The 15,903-nt window shown below is 40.9% G+C and overlaps 1 protein-coding gene across 2 annotated transcripts; it reads left to right on the top strand.

The window, feature by feature from the left end:
• The first annotated feature begins 389 nt into the window (after positions 1-389).
• ZFYVE21 (zinc finger FYVE-type containing 21) lies at positions 390-15,476 on the top strand. 2 transcript variants are annotated; one of them, XM_005149580.4, is made up of 8 exons: positions 390-572; positions 6,452-6,502; positions 8,487-8,655; positions 10,778-10,853; positions 11,550-11,641; positions 12,453-12,506; positions 13,970-14,112; positions 14,723-15,174. In XM_005149580.4, the coding sequence occupies exons 1-8, from the start codon at positions 441-443 to the stop codon at positions 14,756-14,758; spliced, it is 753 nt and encodes a 250-aa protein (XP_005149637.2). In that variant the 5' UTR covers positions 390-440; the 3' UTR covers positions 14,759-15,174. The 2 variants fall into 2 exon arrangements, with proteins under 2 accessions (XP_005149637.2, XP_005149638.2); XM_005149581.3 differs by lacking the exon at positions 12,453-12,506 and having other exon boundaries at positions 14,723-15,476.
• Positions 15,477-15,903: the final 427 nt, after the last annotated feature.

Genomic DNA, 15,903 nt, shown 5'->3' with positions numbered 1-15,903 from the left:
AGCCACCCCTTCGGTAGGACAGCCAATAGAAGGGCGCTGCTCAGGGAGTGGGCGGGACTCTCTTAGCTGCTGTCGCTATCGGTGATTGGCTATCACGCTTCCCCCAACACGGAACACGAGGCGTGACTGTGGAGCGCATGCCCTTCCCTTCCGGGTTGTGGGGGCCGGCAATTCCAGTTGCGCATGCGCCTTTAGCGCTTAAAGGGGTGTGGAAGGAATAACACGCCTTTCTTAAACCCCAAGCAATACGGGATTGGCTGGGAAGTCCATAGGCAGTGTTTTATTGGGTCTCTGGAGAGAGTGGGCGGAGCCTAGCGGCTTCTTGCTTTTCATTGGTAGCGCGCCATGTCTGTTTGGGGGGGTTTGGGCGGTCATTGGGTAGTGGCGGTGTCTTCACGGGGCCGAGGGGGAGTGAAGCGGTGGCGGAGTTTGAGGGGAAGATGTCGGGGTGCGAGGCCCGCGATGCCAAGAAGCTGGTGCGGTCGCCCAGCGGACTGCGCATGGTGCCCGAGCACCGCTCTGCCCGCAGCCCGTTCGGCCTGGACGAGCCTCCTTGGGTGCCTGACAAGGAGGTATCGGTGGGGGGGGGGGGCGCCGCTCTTCCCTTCCCTTCCCTAGGGGTGCGGGGCTTCTCTGCGCGTCCGAACGTCGGCTCGTTGTCCGCGGGGCCCTCGCCGCCTCAGGGACCCTTGCCCTGTAGGGAGTCAGGACACGACTCGCCTGGCCGGCGATCGAGTGTTGAGATGGCGCTTCTTCCCTTTGGCGCGTCCCTGCCGTCCCCCGCCGTCGCTGCCTGTCGGGTCCCGGCGGTGGTCGGGTGGCGGGGGCCCGGCCGGGTGCCTTCGGGTGGCGGGCAGCCCCGCTTCGCCAGGTAGCGGATCGGGGTGGCCCGGGTCGGGATTGTGGATGTGAATCACAGGGGTTTTATGTCGCATAGATCAATGGACTGAAAGGACTGGGCTCTTGCTCGTTCTCCAGGAATGTGTGCCCTTTCACAAAAATGAGTGCGAAACTGAACGAGTTAAAAGTGCTGTGAGCATTGATGTTTAGGGAATTTCTCTTTAAATCCCTGTAAATCTAATTCTGAAGACCACGTTGATTTAAAAAAGAATGTCGCAAAGTGATAAGGCAGTAGGGCTAAGTAAGAACAGCCGCTTTGGCTCCCTGTGTGAATGTTTGTAGCGTTAAGAGTGTTGAATAGCGTACATTGTTTCGATCAACTTTTGTTTTAAACACTTTCTAAGTAATCTGTGTGATCATGATGTTGTATTAAATTTCACGTCATATGCATTATTTGCTACTGGCCCCTACAGCTAGATGTTAATATAACTTAAGAGTCAGTTGTTTCTTTATTGCCAGTGTTCTGTGGTGTTGATGCATGCCAATTAATTTGAATGTGACTGGAATTAAGATTTTAGATGGGCCAATATGAATTTAAGCAGGGAGCTGCTGTACAGAAACGTTCTTTGCCAGATACTAACATGGTTGGTCTCTTCTGCATGGAAACACTATGTCCTTTCTGGTTAGGAATGAGGAAGAAAGTTTCTTCTGTAGGTGGTATCTGTGGAAGTGAAAAGTTCTATGTAAAAGTAGTAACTCTGGAAATTCGCATTGCTAGCACAGCTGCTGCAGCTCAGACTAACCTTTACTGGCACAAGGTATGTGACTAGTGAGTCATTTGCTGGTTTTGTCCAAATTAACTGCTTTGTAAAGTGACTTTTTAAACTTATTTAAGAAAGCAGTCTGCTAAAATATTTTGTGGGTGTTTTCCTAAGTTATTTTCCTCCATACTTAGAGAATTAAAAAAACCCTCCCTGTCATCACTGGTTCTCTGTCTCATAAGTGTAGGTAAGACAAAAATGTCAGTATCCAGAGCTGAGACTCATTAGAAGGTATCTGAAGCCAGCCAGCACCACATGTGGTGTGTGGTGCTCTGGGTGTGTTGCAGATGGGGTGTGTATTTATCGGTTTGTAGCAAAGTCTGAGCAGTTATTGTGCAAGTGATTTCCCTTTGCATTGTGTGGCGTCTGCTTTTGCTGTGTTGTTGATTTGCACCTGTGTGCACTCACTCACCTGGGCTACCCAGAAACCTGATTCCTGGCAGCAACAGCATCAGTGACTATAACCTGTGCAACAGTTAAATTAAAATTACTTTTCTCCCTGACCTTCTGAAGTGTAGTTTTGTATTTCAGTAGTCTTTGATTATAGCAGACTATTTTCATTTAAAAAAACCCCAAAGTACTTCTAACTCAGTCTAATCCATCATGCCATCTTAATTCAATTAGAGGTTGTTTGAGGATTGTGTTGGGGTTTATTTAAACTAGTTAGATATATTTAAGTCTGTATATTTTGAATGTATAAGTCTGTTTTTTGAATGTGATGTTACACTTTTACTGTCAGTATTCACACCCTGTAAGCCTGACCTTTCTCCCCTCTAGTCTGTTGTCAGTATGTTGATGGTGTTGATTTGAAACTGTTTGCATCAGACTAGGTGAAATTTGCTGTTGAGAGGAATTAGCATTTAAATGCATGTAAATGAATTTGTTAATCCGTACTATTAATCATTTAAATTATTAAATTTAGATGCATTTGTTAATCCATATTATTAATAATTTAAATGATTAATTGAAATGTTTGTTAATCTATGTTATTAATCATGCATTATTGGTACTTTGTAAGGAGTTACTTCACTAGATTTCTTAAACTGTATTGAAGATCTGACATCCCTTTGATTAATGATTACCAAATAAGTTACCAACTTCTTCCTTAACTAGACCAGGTATGGGGTATACAGGGAAGCTTATAAAGGCCATGTATTTATTAATAAAGTAAAATTTGAAGTGGCAGTGTTATCTAGATAATGAAATCAGCCAGAACACTTGCTCTGTTACCCTGTCAGACGTAATTAAAAAACCCGTCTTCTTAGTCCAAGACAAGAGATTGGTATTAGCAAATGTTGATGTGACTTTTCCAATACACTGCCTTGTGCTGTAACACACACAAAGTCAGTAGCTTTACTTTTCTTATGCAGAAAGAGTCTACTGGCTTTTTTTTTTTAAGTAATACCTTCTAAAAATTATGGCAGTTGGTAGTTTTGTGAAACTTGCGTAACATTGAAATATCCTTCAACTTTTAACTTTTATGTCGTAAGATTATACTGGCTTAAAGTATCAGATATTTTGGGGAGTTTGGAGTGTGAGATTGAAGCAGGACTACAGAAAACATTCTGTTTTGGTAGCTTTATCTATAATACAAATAATGAGTTAAGGTGGATAATACTCTGAAAATTTGTGCTGAGCATCATTAAATTTGAGACAGATGTTGGTCACTGCATGTGCCTTGTCTTACCATAACTTTAGTTAATCACCAGCAGAGCTCAACTGACAGTGTTCCTATTAAGCAAATCTTGGACTAGAAATTGAGTAGTATGTATGCTTGAATGTGGAGGTGGCAAAACCTCCTGACACCCAGCAGTGCGCTGCATCTGCATGTTGCTGAGAAGCACTGAGTGCCTCAGAGCTGGAATGTGTGAAAGGAGCTTATAGATATGGTGAAAGTCAGTCCCCAGGGATCCTCCATCACTGCAGGAGGGAGGTGAGCTCTGTGTAGCTTGGGCCTGTGTTGGCTCAGGCTCTGGGAATTGGCACTGGTTGTTTGACAGAGCTGCCTTGGACTGCTGGCAAACTTCTGTAGCTCAGGCAGTGAGCTGGTCCTGTGCAGTTGTAGTGTCAGAAAAGACTGTGAGCTGTATCAGCCATATGTTTGCATTTGGCGTTTTCCACTCTGGCATCAGCTGCTTTGGTCAGGTGGATTACAAGGTGATGAGCTTGTGAACTTTCACATTTGCAAGAGTTCACTGTGTTAGCGTGCTCAACCAGGTGTTACCTTGCATCACTTCTTGAGTTGCTTTGTTATTGAATATGCAAATAAAGCATGTAAAGTGTAACTATAGCTTCTCAGCCATCTACAGCATTCTCACCTCTGGCTGGATCTGGAGGATTATGCAAAATTGTCATCAGACTTCAGCAAATGTGCGAGAAGTTCCACTCTCTTTGTAATGAATTAGTTCTCAGTTCAAATTAATACCAAGATCTAACACCTGTTGGGTGTTCTTCCACTTTCCTCTTGCTATATGAAGTAATCTGATACCAGTATTAGTGGTATGTTGATTGTATGTGAATGAGCATACTTGTGCATTTTTATTTCATGTCTTCCTTCATATCTTTTTGTTTCCACTTGACAAACCCCTCAGATTTATGCTGGTTTTAAAAAGCCTGTATCTTGAAGACATGAAAAGTAACTTGAACATCATGATTCCTTCCCAGTGGATGTGATAAGAAACTTGTCAAGCAATAAAGCTTAGTTTGGAACTTGTGCCCTCTCTAATTATGTCAGCATATGGATGGAAGAATTCACCTTTCCAATTTTCTTCGATAGAGATCTCTTCCCAGGCAAAATAGGAGTTGATATTATGCCAGTGGTTCACTTTATTCTTTTTACATAAAGCACCGAAGGAACAGTGTATCTGCCAACTTGTGTTAGAACATTTTGTAGGAAAATCCCATTATCGTGTGCCTGTTGCCATATGCCATTTGACTTACGATTTATTTATGCCTGCATTATGTATCAGGCAGTGTTATCATGATAGGTCTGGAATTCAGAAATATTTTTCTATAGACTTCGTATTAAATGAGAGGGTGGATAACTTTGTTCCTTCCTGAGAAGCAACTTGTATGTTTAAAATAATGTCATGTATGAAGTCCATTTAGGGTAGTATTTAGAAAAGCTATTTAACCCCCCCCTCTTTTTTCCCAGTAGATAGCTTGTGCCTTCTGATTCCTGAACAACAACAAAAACAGCCAGGTCCAGCTCCCAGACAAGCTATTAAGCTACAAATATCAAAAATGAAAACACTAAATCAAGATAAGTATAGAGCAAAATATGGTTATTGGCTGTAGAGTACTACTTGTTACAGAGATGAAACCTGGTGAATGCTGAAGTTGCTTATTCATCAGTGAATGTTATTCTAAGCTTTTCTGCAGCCATTGTGAAAAAAAGTGTCTGGATGCCTTAATCTAGTATGTTATTTGAAACAATACAGGAACACTTTTTTCTTTTGATTAGGATTTAGAAACAGATAATATAATAAATATGGCAAGCGGCGATAAGCACTGTTGTGTTCCATTATGGTGACTGCAGTTATTCTAATGCGTTAAAATTCTGTTTAGACATCAGAATGCTTGATCTAAACTATCTTAAATTAGTAAGTCTTCTACTTCAAAAGAATACGAAAGGTTTCTAGAGAATTTTAATTTAGTTACTGAGATATTTTCTTGGCCATAGTTGTTAAACTTGTGACAGTGATTGGGAATCTGCTGAAGCAAAAGTCCCTCAGATAGATGACAAAAACACTTGTAACCTGATTTAATAGAAGATAAAGTACTGAAATATGTTAATGAAAGGCAAAGGGTGATTACTGTGTGCTTAGCAAATAGCACCTGCGGAGCTGAGGGCATGTTTTTAAGATGACATTCTGCTGTAGCCTGAGATGATCTGGTTTGAGGAGTTCAGTTTCAAGAGGTATAAAACTTGCTACAGGATCTAACCACGTTTCCCTGATTTAGACCTCAGGCATAATTTTAAAATAATATTTGCAAATAAATCTTGTAATAATTGCATTGTTAAGCCCCAGAGAGAGCATTTTGATATGGTGAATAAAATATGTAAGATCCTGGTGAAGATCCAATGGTTTAAAGGCTGAGTACTAGCCCTTTGGTAGGTGAGTTTCTATGCAGAAATCTTAAATTGTCACTCCTACTAGCTTAGAAAACCAAAACTGTCGCCCCTGACACTCTGCTTAGTTGTGAGAGACAGAACTTCCATTGAGAGAGACAAACGTCTTCAATTATTTCTGGCTTTTCTTTTGGGAGGAGTGTGTGGGTGTAAGCTTGTTTTAGGAAAGAGATATTTCAGGAAGTGACATTTTGTAGCTGGAATAAAATTAAGCCTTAGTGGCTTGGAAGAAAACTAGATTATCTCCTAGCGTGTTTCAAAAATGTCCCAAGTATTGGGAGAATTAAAATATGTGAACAGTGTTTTAGAGAGTCAACAGAGCATTGCAGCATAATACAGTGAGAATGATAGCTTATATAAAACCAGTTGACTGTGAAGTATATAGCTGTTTGGATAGCTGTATGTAACTAAATGCAAGTATTTCTGAAGTGCAGTTTTGGAATGAGTTTGGCAGCTTTTTTTGTCTTACAAATAAGGATGACATATTGCTACATTGAAATTAAATGAAAGCCATTGCTAGTGAAAAGATAAAGGATGGAAATGTGTTGAAGGTGTTTCTTTTTTTAGAGCAAAATATAAAGCTCAGTCTTTGTATGTGGTGGTAGGGTTGAAGGTTTAGAAGTCTTGTAGATTAATCTTAATTTGTACTGTTTTCTAGTGCCCAAGATGTATGCAGTGTGATACAAAATTTGACTTCATAACTAGAAAGGTAAGAGAAATCAATGAAATGTAAAGCATTAACTGTGGCAAAATAGCAGTGTGGACTTCTACTGAAATCTTTTACCTTGTAAATCAAAAGAAGAGCATGCAAAGTCTGATGTAACGTAAAGTAGTTTTTCTTTGTGTTCTGCCTTTTCTGAGTCAAGGTCCTTTTTGGTTTAATTCTGTTTCTTTGAAATTCTTCTCTCTGCTCAATGTGTAACACCTATGTAGAGTTTCTCCCAAATTACTGGGTACCTGCAGGATTTACATTCAAAGGAAGCGGCTGAAGTTGGCTGCTAACATCAGTACTGACATAGAAAACAAATCAACTAATTCAGGTGTGGAAATGTAAGCAAAATTGTTTTCAATAGTAATGAGTTATAAGTTTACATTAAAGAACCATATTGTTAAGATGCACAAAACCAAAACTCAGGTTCTCCTTCTGTTATAAAAGAGGATTTATCTTGGGTTTGGAAAAGGGGATTTCTAATTGAAATAGAAAGTGTAATCACCCTTGATTGCTGTGAGCCATAATCAGGCTCACTGTATGAAAAGAAAACACTGACGTTAGAGTTAAATTATGCTCATCACATAAAAGTGAGCAGGCCAGTGTAGAATCATTCTGGTGCGCATGAGTACCACCAGACATACCAGTATGTTATATCAGATAGGTGAGAATTTTCAGGAGGCCTGAAGAGCAGCAGGATGTCTGTCAGTGATCCTAGTAATAGAACACAATATTTCAGTTGGAAGAGACTTACAGTGATTATCTAGCCCAACTGCTTGATCACATCAGGGCTCACTGAGTTAGTCATGTACTGTACGTGTTATTAAGGGCATTGTCCAACTGCCACAAACACTGATGGGCTTCGGGCATCACACACCTCTCTAGGAAGCCTGTTACAGTGTTTGACCACCCTCCTGGTGAAGAAATTCTTCCTAATGCCCAATCTAAACCTCCCCATAGCAGCTTTGAAGCATTCCCACATGTCCTGTTGCTGGATACCTGGAAGGAGCTCTACTCTCTACTTCCCTTCAACTGTGGAACACACTTTCTCCTAGTTATTGTTTTACCTTTTAGCTGGATGGGTTAAGAGCATGGTGGGTAGTTGGTTTTAGTGTTTTGGTTTAGAAACACTAATTCATGAGGTGTTTTATTGTGGGGAGTAAATGAAGCCCTGGGAAATAGTTACTGCAGAGAATTTTGCACAATATTTGGAAGGAAAGCTTAACTCTTGAGCAGAACTGTAGTGTATGAGTTCCTTGTATCAAACTGTGCAGTCTCTTTGTGCTGCACATCAGTTCCTGCTTGCCTGGGAATACCTGTTTTGACATGAGAACTTGCAGCAGGAAGACCTGCTGGGACTGTCACACCCTGGTAGTGATTTGGAGCACAAGCCACTCGTTGCAGATTCGGTAGTTGTGAAACACATAGCAATACTAGTTCTGATTTTGCAACTTCATTAGATTTGAACTGTGCTTCCTGGTATTTCTGATAGAGAAACAGCTTTAGGGTTTAAGTATGAAGATTTCTATCTTTTTCCATGGGAAAAAAAATTGAGAATAAGTTTTAAGGGAGAAGACTAGCAATGCCAGTTGAATTTTCGTTTTTCTTGGAAGTGTGAAGGGACCTAGAAACCACTCTTCTTTTGTGTGTTTATTGACAGTATGGTGAAGGATTTACTAGACAGTGAAGAGGCCATTAAAGTGTCTTGGCTGGTCTGCTTCAGAAGCATGTTTAAAGAGTGCCAGCAAAGGCTTGTATTGCTGCTGTTCATACTGTACTCAGTTCTTTGTGTTCAGTCTTCAGGGATTTCTTTCTACCCCTGTAGCAATTGAATTTCCTTTCTCCCTAAACTGGTATGTTTCACACCTGAGAAACTGTTCTGTTTCTTGAGGAGGGGGATAATTAATATAGTAACTTTCTCAGATTATTACCTATTAGTTTCCGCTTTACATTTGTAGTAACCAAATTGTCCCCTCATGCTTAGCACCACTGTCGAAGATGTGGGAAGTGTTTCTGTGACAAGTGCTGCAGTAAAAAAGTGCCTCTGCCTCGCATGTGCTTTGTGGACCCTGTGCGCCAGTGTGCTGAATGTGCCCTCATCTCTCAGAAAGAATCAGAGTTTTATGACAAGCAGCTTAAAGTACTTATGAATGGTAAGGACCAACTGCATATATGTGCTGGTTTGATCTCATTTGTATTTTTCAAATGCTGTGTTAAAACTGATCAACAGGAGGAGTAATACTTCTTGTCAAATGAGCTGTGGTTTTGTCTCCTTTAACTACTGTTTTCATAGAATCATAGAACAGTTAGGGTTGGAAAGGACCTTAAGATCATCCAGTTCCAACCCCCTGCTGTGGCAGGGACACCTTGCACTAAAGTGGGTTGCCCAAGGCTCTGTCCAACCTGGCCTTGGAAACTGTCAGGGATGCAGCATTTACCACTTCCTTGGGCAACCCATTCCAGTGCCTCACCACCCTCACAGTAAAGAACTTCTTCCTTATATCTAACCTGAACTTCCCCCGTTTAAACCCATTACCTCTTTTTCTGTCGCTACAGTCCCTGAGGAAGAGTCCTTCTCTGGCATTTGTTGTCATGCTTCTCATTTGCCAATTAATAATTCTGTGTCATCAATTTATTTAGAGAGAAGTTTGCACTTTTTAGCCAGTATTTACAAAGATTTAACTAAAGACAAGGGAATTTTCAATGCCTCTGAGAACACGTATGCAGTTGGCATGTTTCTTGAAGTAATGAATCTTGTAGCCACCTTCCTGTTAACATTAAATAAGGATGGAAAATCTTCACAATATGGAATATTTTAATATTTTCTAACAAGATACAATGCTTGTTTCAGATTTCATCTCTGAGCTTTGATCTTGTCTGTGGCCTACAGCTATGGGTGAGGGCAGAACATAATGAGTGGTCAGTTTTGCACAGCATTAAAACTACATGCAGTACAGCAATTCATGTTCTATTTACATTAAGAAAGCTGAGTCTTCATTTTTTAAAACGTTGTGTGATTGTTCAGTGGCTTTTGATGGGCTATCAGTGTGATGCCAGTGTCTAATCAGTAGCTACGCCACGTACTTGTTGGTAGCATGAATGTTCCTAGGGAGGGGCTACGTGCAGAGAGGAGTATGTTCATCCCTGTGACCCACAAGTCATTCTTATCTCTGCTTTGCAGATGAGGTTGTAGATGACTCTTAACATAGTGTATTTTAAACTGAAGACTTTTTTTAAAGCTTATCCTGCTTGCGTTTGTGTTACGCAGTTGAAGTCTGAAGTTGTTCCTGACTTGGGATCAGTCTGATCTAGTTGAAGATGTCCAGGCTCACTGCAGAGGAGCTGGACCAGATGACCTTTGAAGGTCCCTCCCAACCCAAACTATTCTATGATTGTAGTGTGGAGCCACAGATCTCAGTCAGAGATGGTGATTGTGATGTTCTCTACAGCTTTGCCATTGCTGTCTTGCTGTCTCGTTTCATCAGCAGCTGCTGAGGGGTCAGTGGGACTGAGTAAAATTGTGAAATGGCCAGGTGAAGCTCCCTGGGCTGCATGGTTCCCATTATGGAGATAGATTGCAGATGGTTTGGCAGGGCTCTATGTTGTTATTTTTTTCATATCCCAGACCAGCAGTACTGGGATTAGGTAATCCAGGGAGCATGAGGCATGGAGGAAATAAAGTGGTTAGGCATGTAGTCTGCTTTATTTTATGTTGTGAATCACTTCATTAATGTAGCTGATTCCTGGTCTCAAAGGGGCTCTTTTGAGCAGGAAGAAACATAACATGAAGTTCATTGACCTCAGAGTAGGAGTGAGCTAGCCTTCTGTAATGAAAACGAGATGTCTTCACTATTTATTAAGCACAGTGCTGAAGGTCACATCCTGCTGTTAGATTCTTCTGACAGGTTGGGGTTTTTTTTTTGAGTACTGAAACAATAGTTTGCGTTATGGTGACAAGGCTTTAGTGGCCTGATTGCCATCTCCAAATCTGTTCTCATTTTAAAAGATGCATCTTGAGTATCTGTATTTCCACAACATGTGGGAGAAAGGACATCACAATTGTGAAAAGTCCTGTGATTCACAACATGGTAATTAAAGATCAGCTTTTTATCCTTGCATGTTCTCCTGATGTTAATCAGTTCAGTGTTTCAATTAGTCTCTTAATTCACCCAGTCCCATGTATGAGGTGCAGTAAGGAAACAGGAGTTATCCTTTCTGATACTTGAATGATCCTTTCTCAGCTCCCTCTTAGAATACTAAAACATTTCTTTCCAGGTGCTACGTTCTTTGTAACTCTGGGGACATCTGAAAAATCTGAGCTCATGGTTTGTCGACTTTCCAACAATCAGAGGTAAGAAAGGTTGATAGTAATTGCACTTGTAAACTACGTTATTACTGCACAGCAAGATACATATATAATGTACAGCTATGTTATTATCAAAAAACCTGAGCAAAATATAAGTAACATGCTGCAAAGGTATTGGAGAGAGTAATCAGACTGAAGGGATAGATACAACTTTAGTGAGTTTTAATTTACTAGCAGTGTGGATCAGAATGTCAGGGAGTGGTGGAGCTTCACTTGCCGATGATGCCTTTTGGTGCCACTGGAGTGTACAGTGGTTTTGCCAGCTAGAAGAGTGATCGTAAGAGGCCAATACAGGGGAAAAGCTGTAGCCACTGAAAAACGCTTGTTTCAGGATGATTCTAACAGTGCTCTGTATTGTTGAGATGACAGCCACACCTGTTACCCATTACAGGTCAGCCTCTTGGCTACAACACTTCAGAGTCTGTGTTCTCTGTTTGCCCCAGAAGTTTGGAATAATGCTTTTAATATTTTGAAAGGGTCTTATGGCAAACTGAACTGCAGGTCTGTGGTTTGGGTTTGAATTCCTTTCAGTGAAGAACTTCAATGAAAAGTGGCTTTTTTCCTGCTTGATTTCTCTCCCTCCCCACCCCACAGAACAGGTTATTTTTTTCCTTTGATTTGGACTTCATATTATAGGAAAAAAATACCATTTTTGAAAAAATTTTTTCTTCTGTTATGTAGGTATCTGGTTTTGGATGGAGACAGCCATTATGAAATTGAAATTATACAGATTTCAACTGTTCAGATACTTACAGAGGGATTTACTCCTGGGGGTAAGTTTTCCATTGAATACAAAACAACTATTAAAAAATATGTGAAGTTGTAATTATGGTTTGAGCTGGACAGTGTGTTTGCAGGTTATCCATAACTGTGGTGTGCTAGCTACAGCTGCTCTCAGAACGAAGTGCAGTCTGTGAAACCCTGTCTGTGGCTGCTGGGATTTTGCGGATAACCTGGGAATTGAGAAATTGCTGTAATACAGGAATGCTCCTTTATAAACCTGAGTAGAGGTGGTCATTGTTTGTTCTTAATGTTCTTTTGGCTAAAGATCTGTTGATTCAAAAGCTCATAGGAGGGAACTGCTATTCTTTGGTACCTTTCATTTCAGGATCCAGATGGGATTTCTCTCCTACTGGTACAAACAATTGTGTGAAGAGTGAGAGAGCCTTGGAAGGGGGTGTGGGTGGGAATTAAGCTGTGCTTTGTTGATCTCACTGGAGCTGAAGGGGTGGCCAAATGAAACTGGTAACATCTGAATCAGAGGGCAGCTACTTACTGCCTCATCTCTTACCAGATTTTAGAGTATTTCAGGATGAACTTGAATAGGATTTCACTGAAATGAGAACAAACAAGGTCAGGAATTTTAATGATTGTTCTTTAGAACACCTCTGTCGCTGCTAGAGTTTTCGAAATGGACAGCCTCTCTGTGCAATATTTAGTCAGTACAGCATGTTAACTTCAGTAAACTTATCTTGCTATTCAAATAAATCAGATGTTGCTGAGTTAATGTTCCTGTAACTCCTTGTTCACTACTCTGCTGACTGCTTTATCTTCTTGCCTGCCTGCCTTCCTTCTTGATGGTAGAAAAAGATACTTACGCTTACACCAGTCTTCTGGAGAGCCAGCACATACCTGAAGGTATCATCAGTACCTTTGAGCATGACTCACCTAAGCATGTTGTCATACCCATCCCTCCCCCCCCAAGCTCTCCTTTGCAGTGCTGATTTTGTTTGATCTATAGCTATTTAACTTGATACAAATTGTATTCATATCTGACAGGTACCTTTCCCATCTAATAAACTGAGACTGAGTGTTCTGTATCTTTTTGGAGGAGAACTAAAACACTTAAGTCCTTTTTTAGACCACGTGTTGTTGTCCACACTGGAAGGGAGAAAGGAAGTTGAGAAATACTGTTTTTAGTGGCACAGTGTTATGCATCACCCACTTCAACAGAGGTGTGCTGAATCATGTATACCAGAAATGAATAACACCTTGTGCACTGTCCAGTAGGGCTTTGCACTGAATAAACAAACTGTTAATGGTGTGCTTTTACACATCTTTTAAAAGTAGTAAAATCTGTTGTTATGAGGTGTATTCTGCCTGAATCAGTAATGTCCTGGAATGCCAGACAGTGGCAAACTGTCCAAGGCTGTAGGTGTTTGATTTCCATGGATCTAAGTAGTCCTTTAATCTGTTATTCTGACCAGGTATATACAGGGGGAGTGAGTGATGAAGCTGGATTTCCTTTTACCCCAGAAGAGGAGTGAATAGCTACTTTTATGAAAACTGCTCGTGAGCTTTTGATTAGGTCACTTAGATTAAGTTTGTCTTTGTTTGGCTTCTTGGATATTACAGAAATGGCCTCTGGGAGCCCCTTCATGCAATGCTGTCCTGTGTATGGCAGTGCTGTTCCTGGGGCTTAGTTTATGCTCTGCGTCTTCAGGAAATAATGCCAATAAAGTGCAGTATTCTAAACAAAGCTTGTTTCCTGTCTGTGTTTTGGCTTTGGTTTATCTTACCTCTGTGCAACTAAGGTAAAAGAGATACAAACAAGTCGCTAACACACAGTTGCCAGAGCAATGTCATTTGTAGCAGATTTCCTTCAGGAAGCCAATGACATTGACAGTTGTTTTCTAGTATTGTGTAAGCACCTTTCCCAACCTTTGCCACCCTTGGAGGGATTTTTGATTGCTGTGCCAAACTTCGTATCGAGCAGGGAGCCCTTTTGGTATCAGTCTAACCCGACACAAGTAATTCAGTTTACAGACTGCAGGCTACAGTGTGAAACTGGTGTCTGTTTCAAAGAAGACACAGTAATAGTGAAACAAGAGGGTATTTCTTGTGTGTAGCTAGTGGCTTTACCTGATGGCTTATACAAGTTCTGCCTGGGTGATTGCCAGAGAGAACTAAATATTTACACATTCTGTGTCCTGGCAATATCACCATGGTCACTGCTGTGGCTGCTGGTGATGCACCTGTGGTTTCCAGGGCTTTCAGTTAAGTGATAAGCTGGTGTCTTCAGATGCGCTCAGTAGCTACAAGTTGTTCTGTTACGTAGCTCCAGAACCTGTCCCTGTTCAAGATTTTCTTTCTTTTTCCAGGAGGCAATAGTCGTGCCATAGGTATGATTCTGCAGTATAAGGTACCAGGATCAGAGGAGCTAACGCAGATGAAGTTTACAGCTAGTGAAGACTTCAGCTGTAATAAGAAGCTGTCAGCAAGCTGGCTGGCAGCTATGCACAAGGTAAGCAATGGGGGCAAAACTTGGAGAAGGCTGAAGTAAATCTTATATGTGGGGTGCTTTGTCTCCTTTGACAGTCATTTAGCTTGGTTTTGTGTGATGGATGGGTGCAGTGAGGCTTTCAGAGGTCCCAGTTAACAGCATGTAAAGGCAAGAGGAAGCATGTCTGTCCCCAGGGCAGGAGGTTGGTTGATACTATAGTTTGAGACCAATGACCCAAAACCCCTAGCCAGGACTGTAAGAAGGTGTGAGGAATATGGAACATAACATTGTTTACTGTGTATCTTTTAGAGGGATTACCAAGATCTTGGAAACATTACTTCTATCTAGGTTTTCCCAAGGCAGGTTTTATCAGAAACAGTAATTTCTGACAAAGAAAAAACAAATGTAAGTTGATCTAAAATATTCAGTGACCAAAGGTTCTGCATTTAAACTAACCCTGAATAGTCTCAAACATTATTCTAGTGCCTCTCTGACTGCTCTTAAGTGCCTTAGACAGAGAAAAACGGATAAAGAACTTAAAGCCTTGGGTTTAAAGGAAATTTTTGAAGAGGTAGGAGGGAGATAAGGTGTTAACTTCAGTTAACACAGTGATGTTTTGTCTTTGTGTTAGGCAACAAAACTTCTTTACGAGTCCCGGGACCAGTAAGGACAGCAAACGGCTGGCACCTGAGGGCAGAGCCCAGCCTCCATGGACTTGCCTCTTGCTCTCTGGTAGTTAATGGCTGGTAACACTCATGGTTCTTGACCCTTTATGATTCCAGCACAGTTCAGGATGCAGGAACTGGCAGCATCAGGGGAAGCATTTTTTTTGACCCATGAGTATTTACAATAGTGTGCAATATGTATACAGTTACTGCTTTAAACAGCCTCACCTGTTAAGACTTTGTATATTTTGTTAAGCCTTTAGTGGCACTTAATATAAAAGTGACCTGCACAACAGTCCCTGTACAGCACAACTTTTATAGTAACAGTTATGTATACTGTTTGCTACAGAAAGCAAACAAATGTGTATGTCTCTTCTGCAGAGAATAGCTTTTGGGTATAGATCTCAGGTTTTTCCCTCTATCCAAATGGTTAAAAGTCAATGTTCAATAATAAAATCTGCCTTAGCTATGATTTTATAGAAATCACTTGGGGTTTTTTTAACACTTCATGTTAAACATCTAAATATTTCAGCAAACACCACAAACTGGACTTACATGAACGTGACCTTGAAACTTCACTTCTGTGATATAAATAAGCTTCCAGAATAATGTTTAGTTTTGTATTTTCTTTTTGGTAACTAGCTTTTGTTAATCTAACTGTAATACTCTGAAATTGTATACAGTCTAATGTACAAATATGAATAAATTAATTCACTTATTTAAAAAAACTAGGTGATACTTAATTTTGCAGTGTGTAACTTTAATAGTGGATACAGTGGTCTCTACTCTCTGAAACTTTCCCTTTTGATAAAGAGCACTCTCAATTTAGTTCTAACTGTTGATAATTTGGTTCAACCACTGGGATGAATCCTGTGGCTGCACACTCTGTGCCAAGTGACTTTCTGCCCTGGTCTTCCCATGCTGGTAAAGACTGAGTAAACCAGCGCAGGAGGCCAAGCTGGTAGCTTGTGTGTGAAGGACCCCCCAAGAGTTTTTCTAGGTAAGTAGTAATTTATCACAGCTGGAATACTGGAGAACTTGTATAAAAAGCTGTTTGGTAACTCACTGTCTGGGCAGCGGGTGAAGGAAGCAATGAGGAAGCTGGAGGTGACAGGCAGAACATGACAAGCTCAGATTGCTCTTTTTA

This window comes from Melopsittacus undulatus, chromosome 4 (genome assembly GCF_012275295.1).
Source record: "Melopsittacus undulatus isolate bMelUnd1 chromosome 4, bMelUnd1.mat.Z, whole genome shotgun sequence".
Classification (NCBI taxonomy): Eukaryota; Metazoa; Chordata; class Aves; order Psittaciformes; family Psittaculidae; genus Melopsittacus; species Melopsittacus undulatus.
Note: the sequence above shows the minus strand (reverse complement) of the source record. Positions and strands in the feature narration are given on the sequence as shown.

Bases quoted from the DNA above. Each gene is read 5' to 3' on its own strand.
- ZFYVE21 (XM_005149580.4), top strand. From the start codon at position 441: ATGTCGGGGTGCGAGGCCCGCGATGCCAAGAAGCTGGTGCGGTCGCCC. The intron at 6,503-8,486 runs GTAAGAGAAATC...CCTCATGCTTAG, and splicing joins TTGACTTCATAACTAGAAAG to CACCACTGTCGAAGATGTGG. The intron at 8,656-10,777 runs GTAAGGACCAAC...ATTTCTTTCCAG, and splicing joins GCTTAAAGTACTTATGAATG to GTGCTACGTTCTTTGTAACT.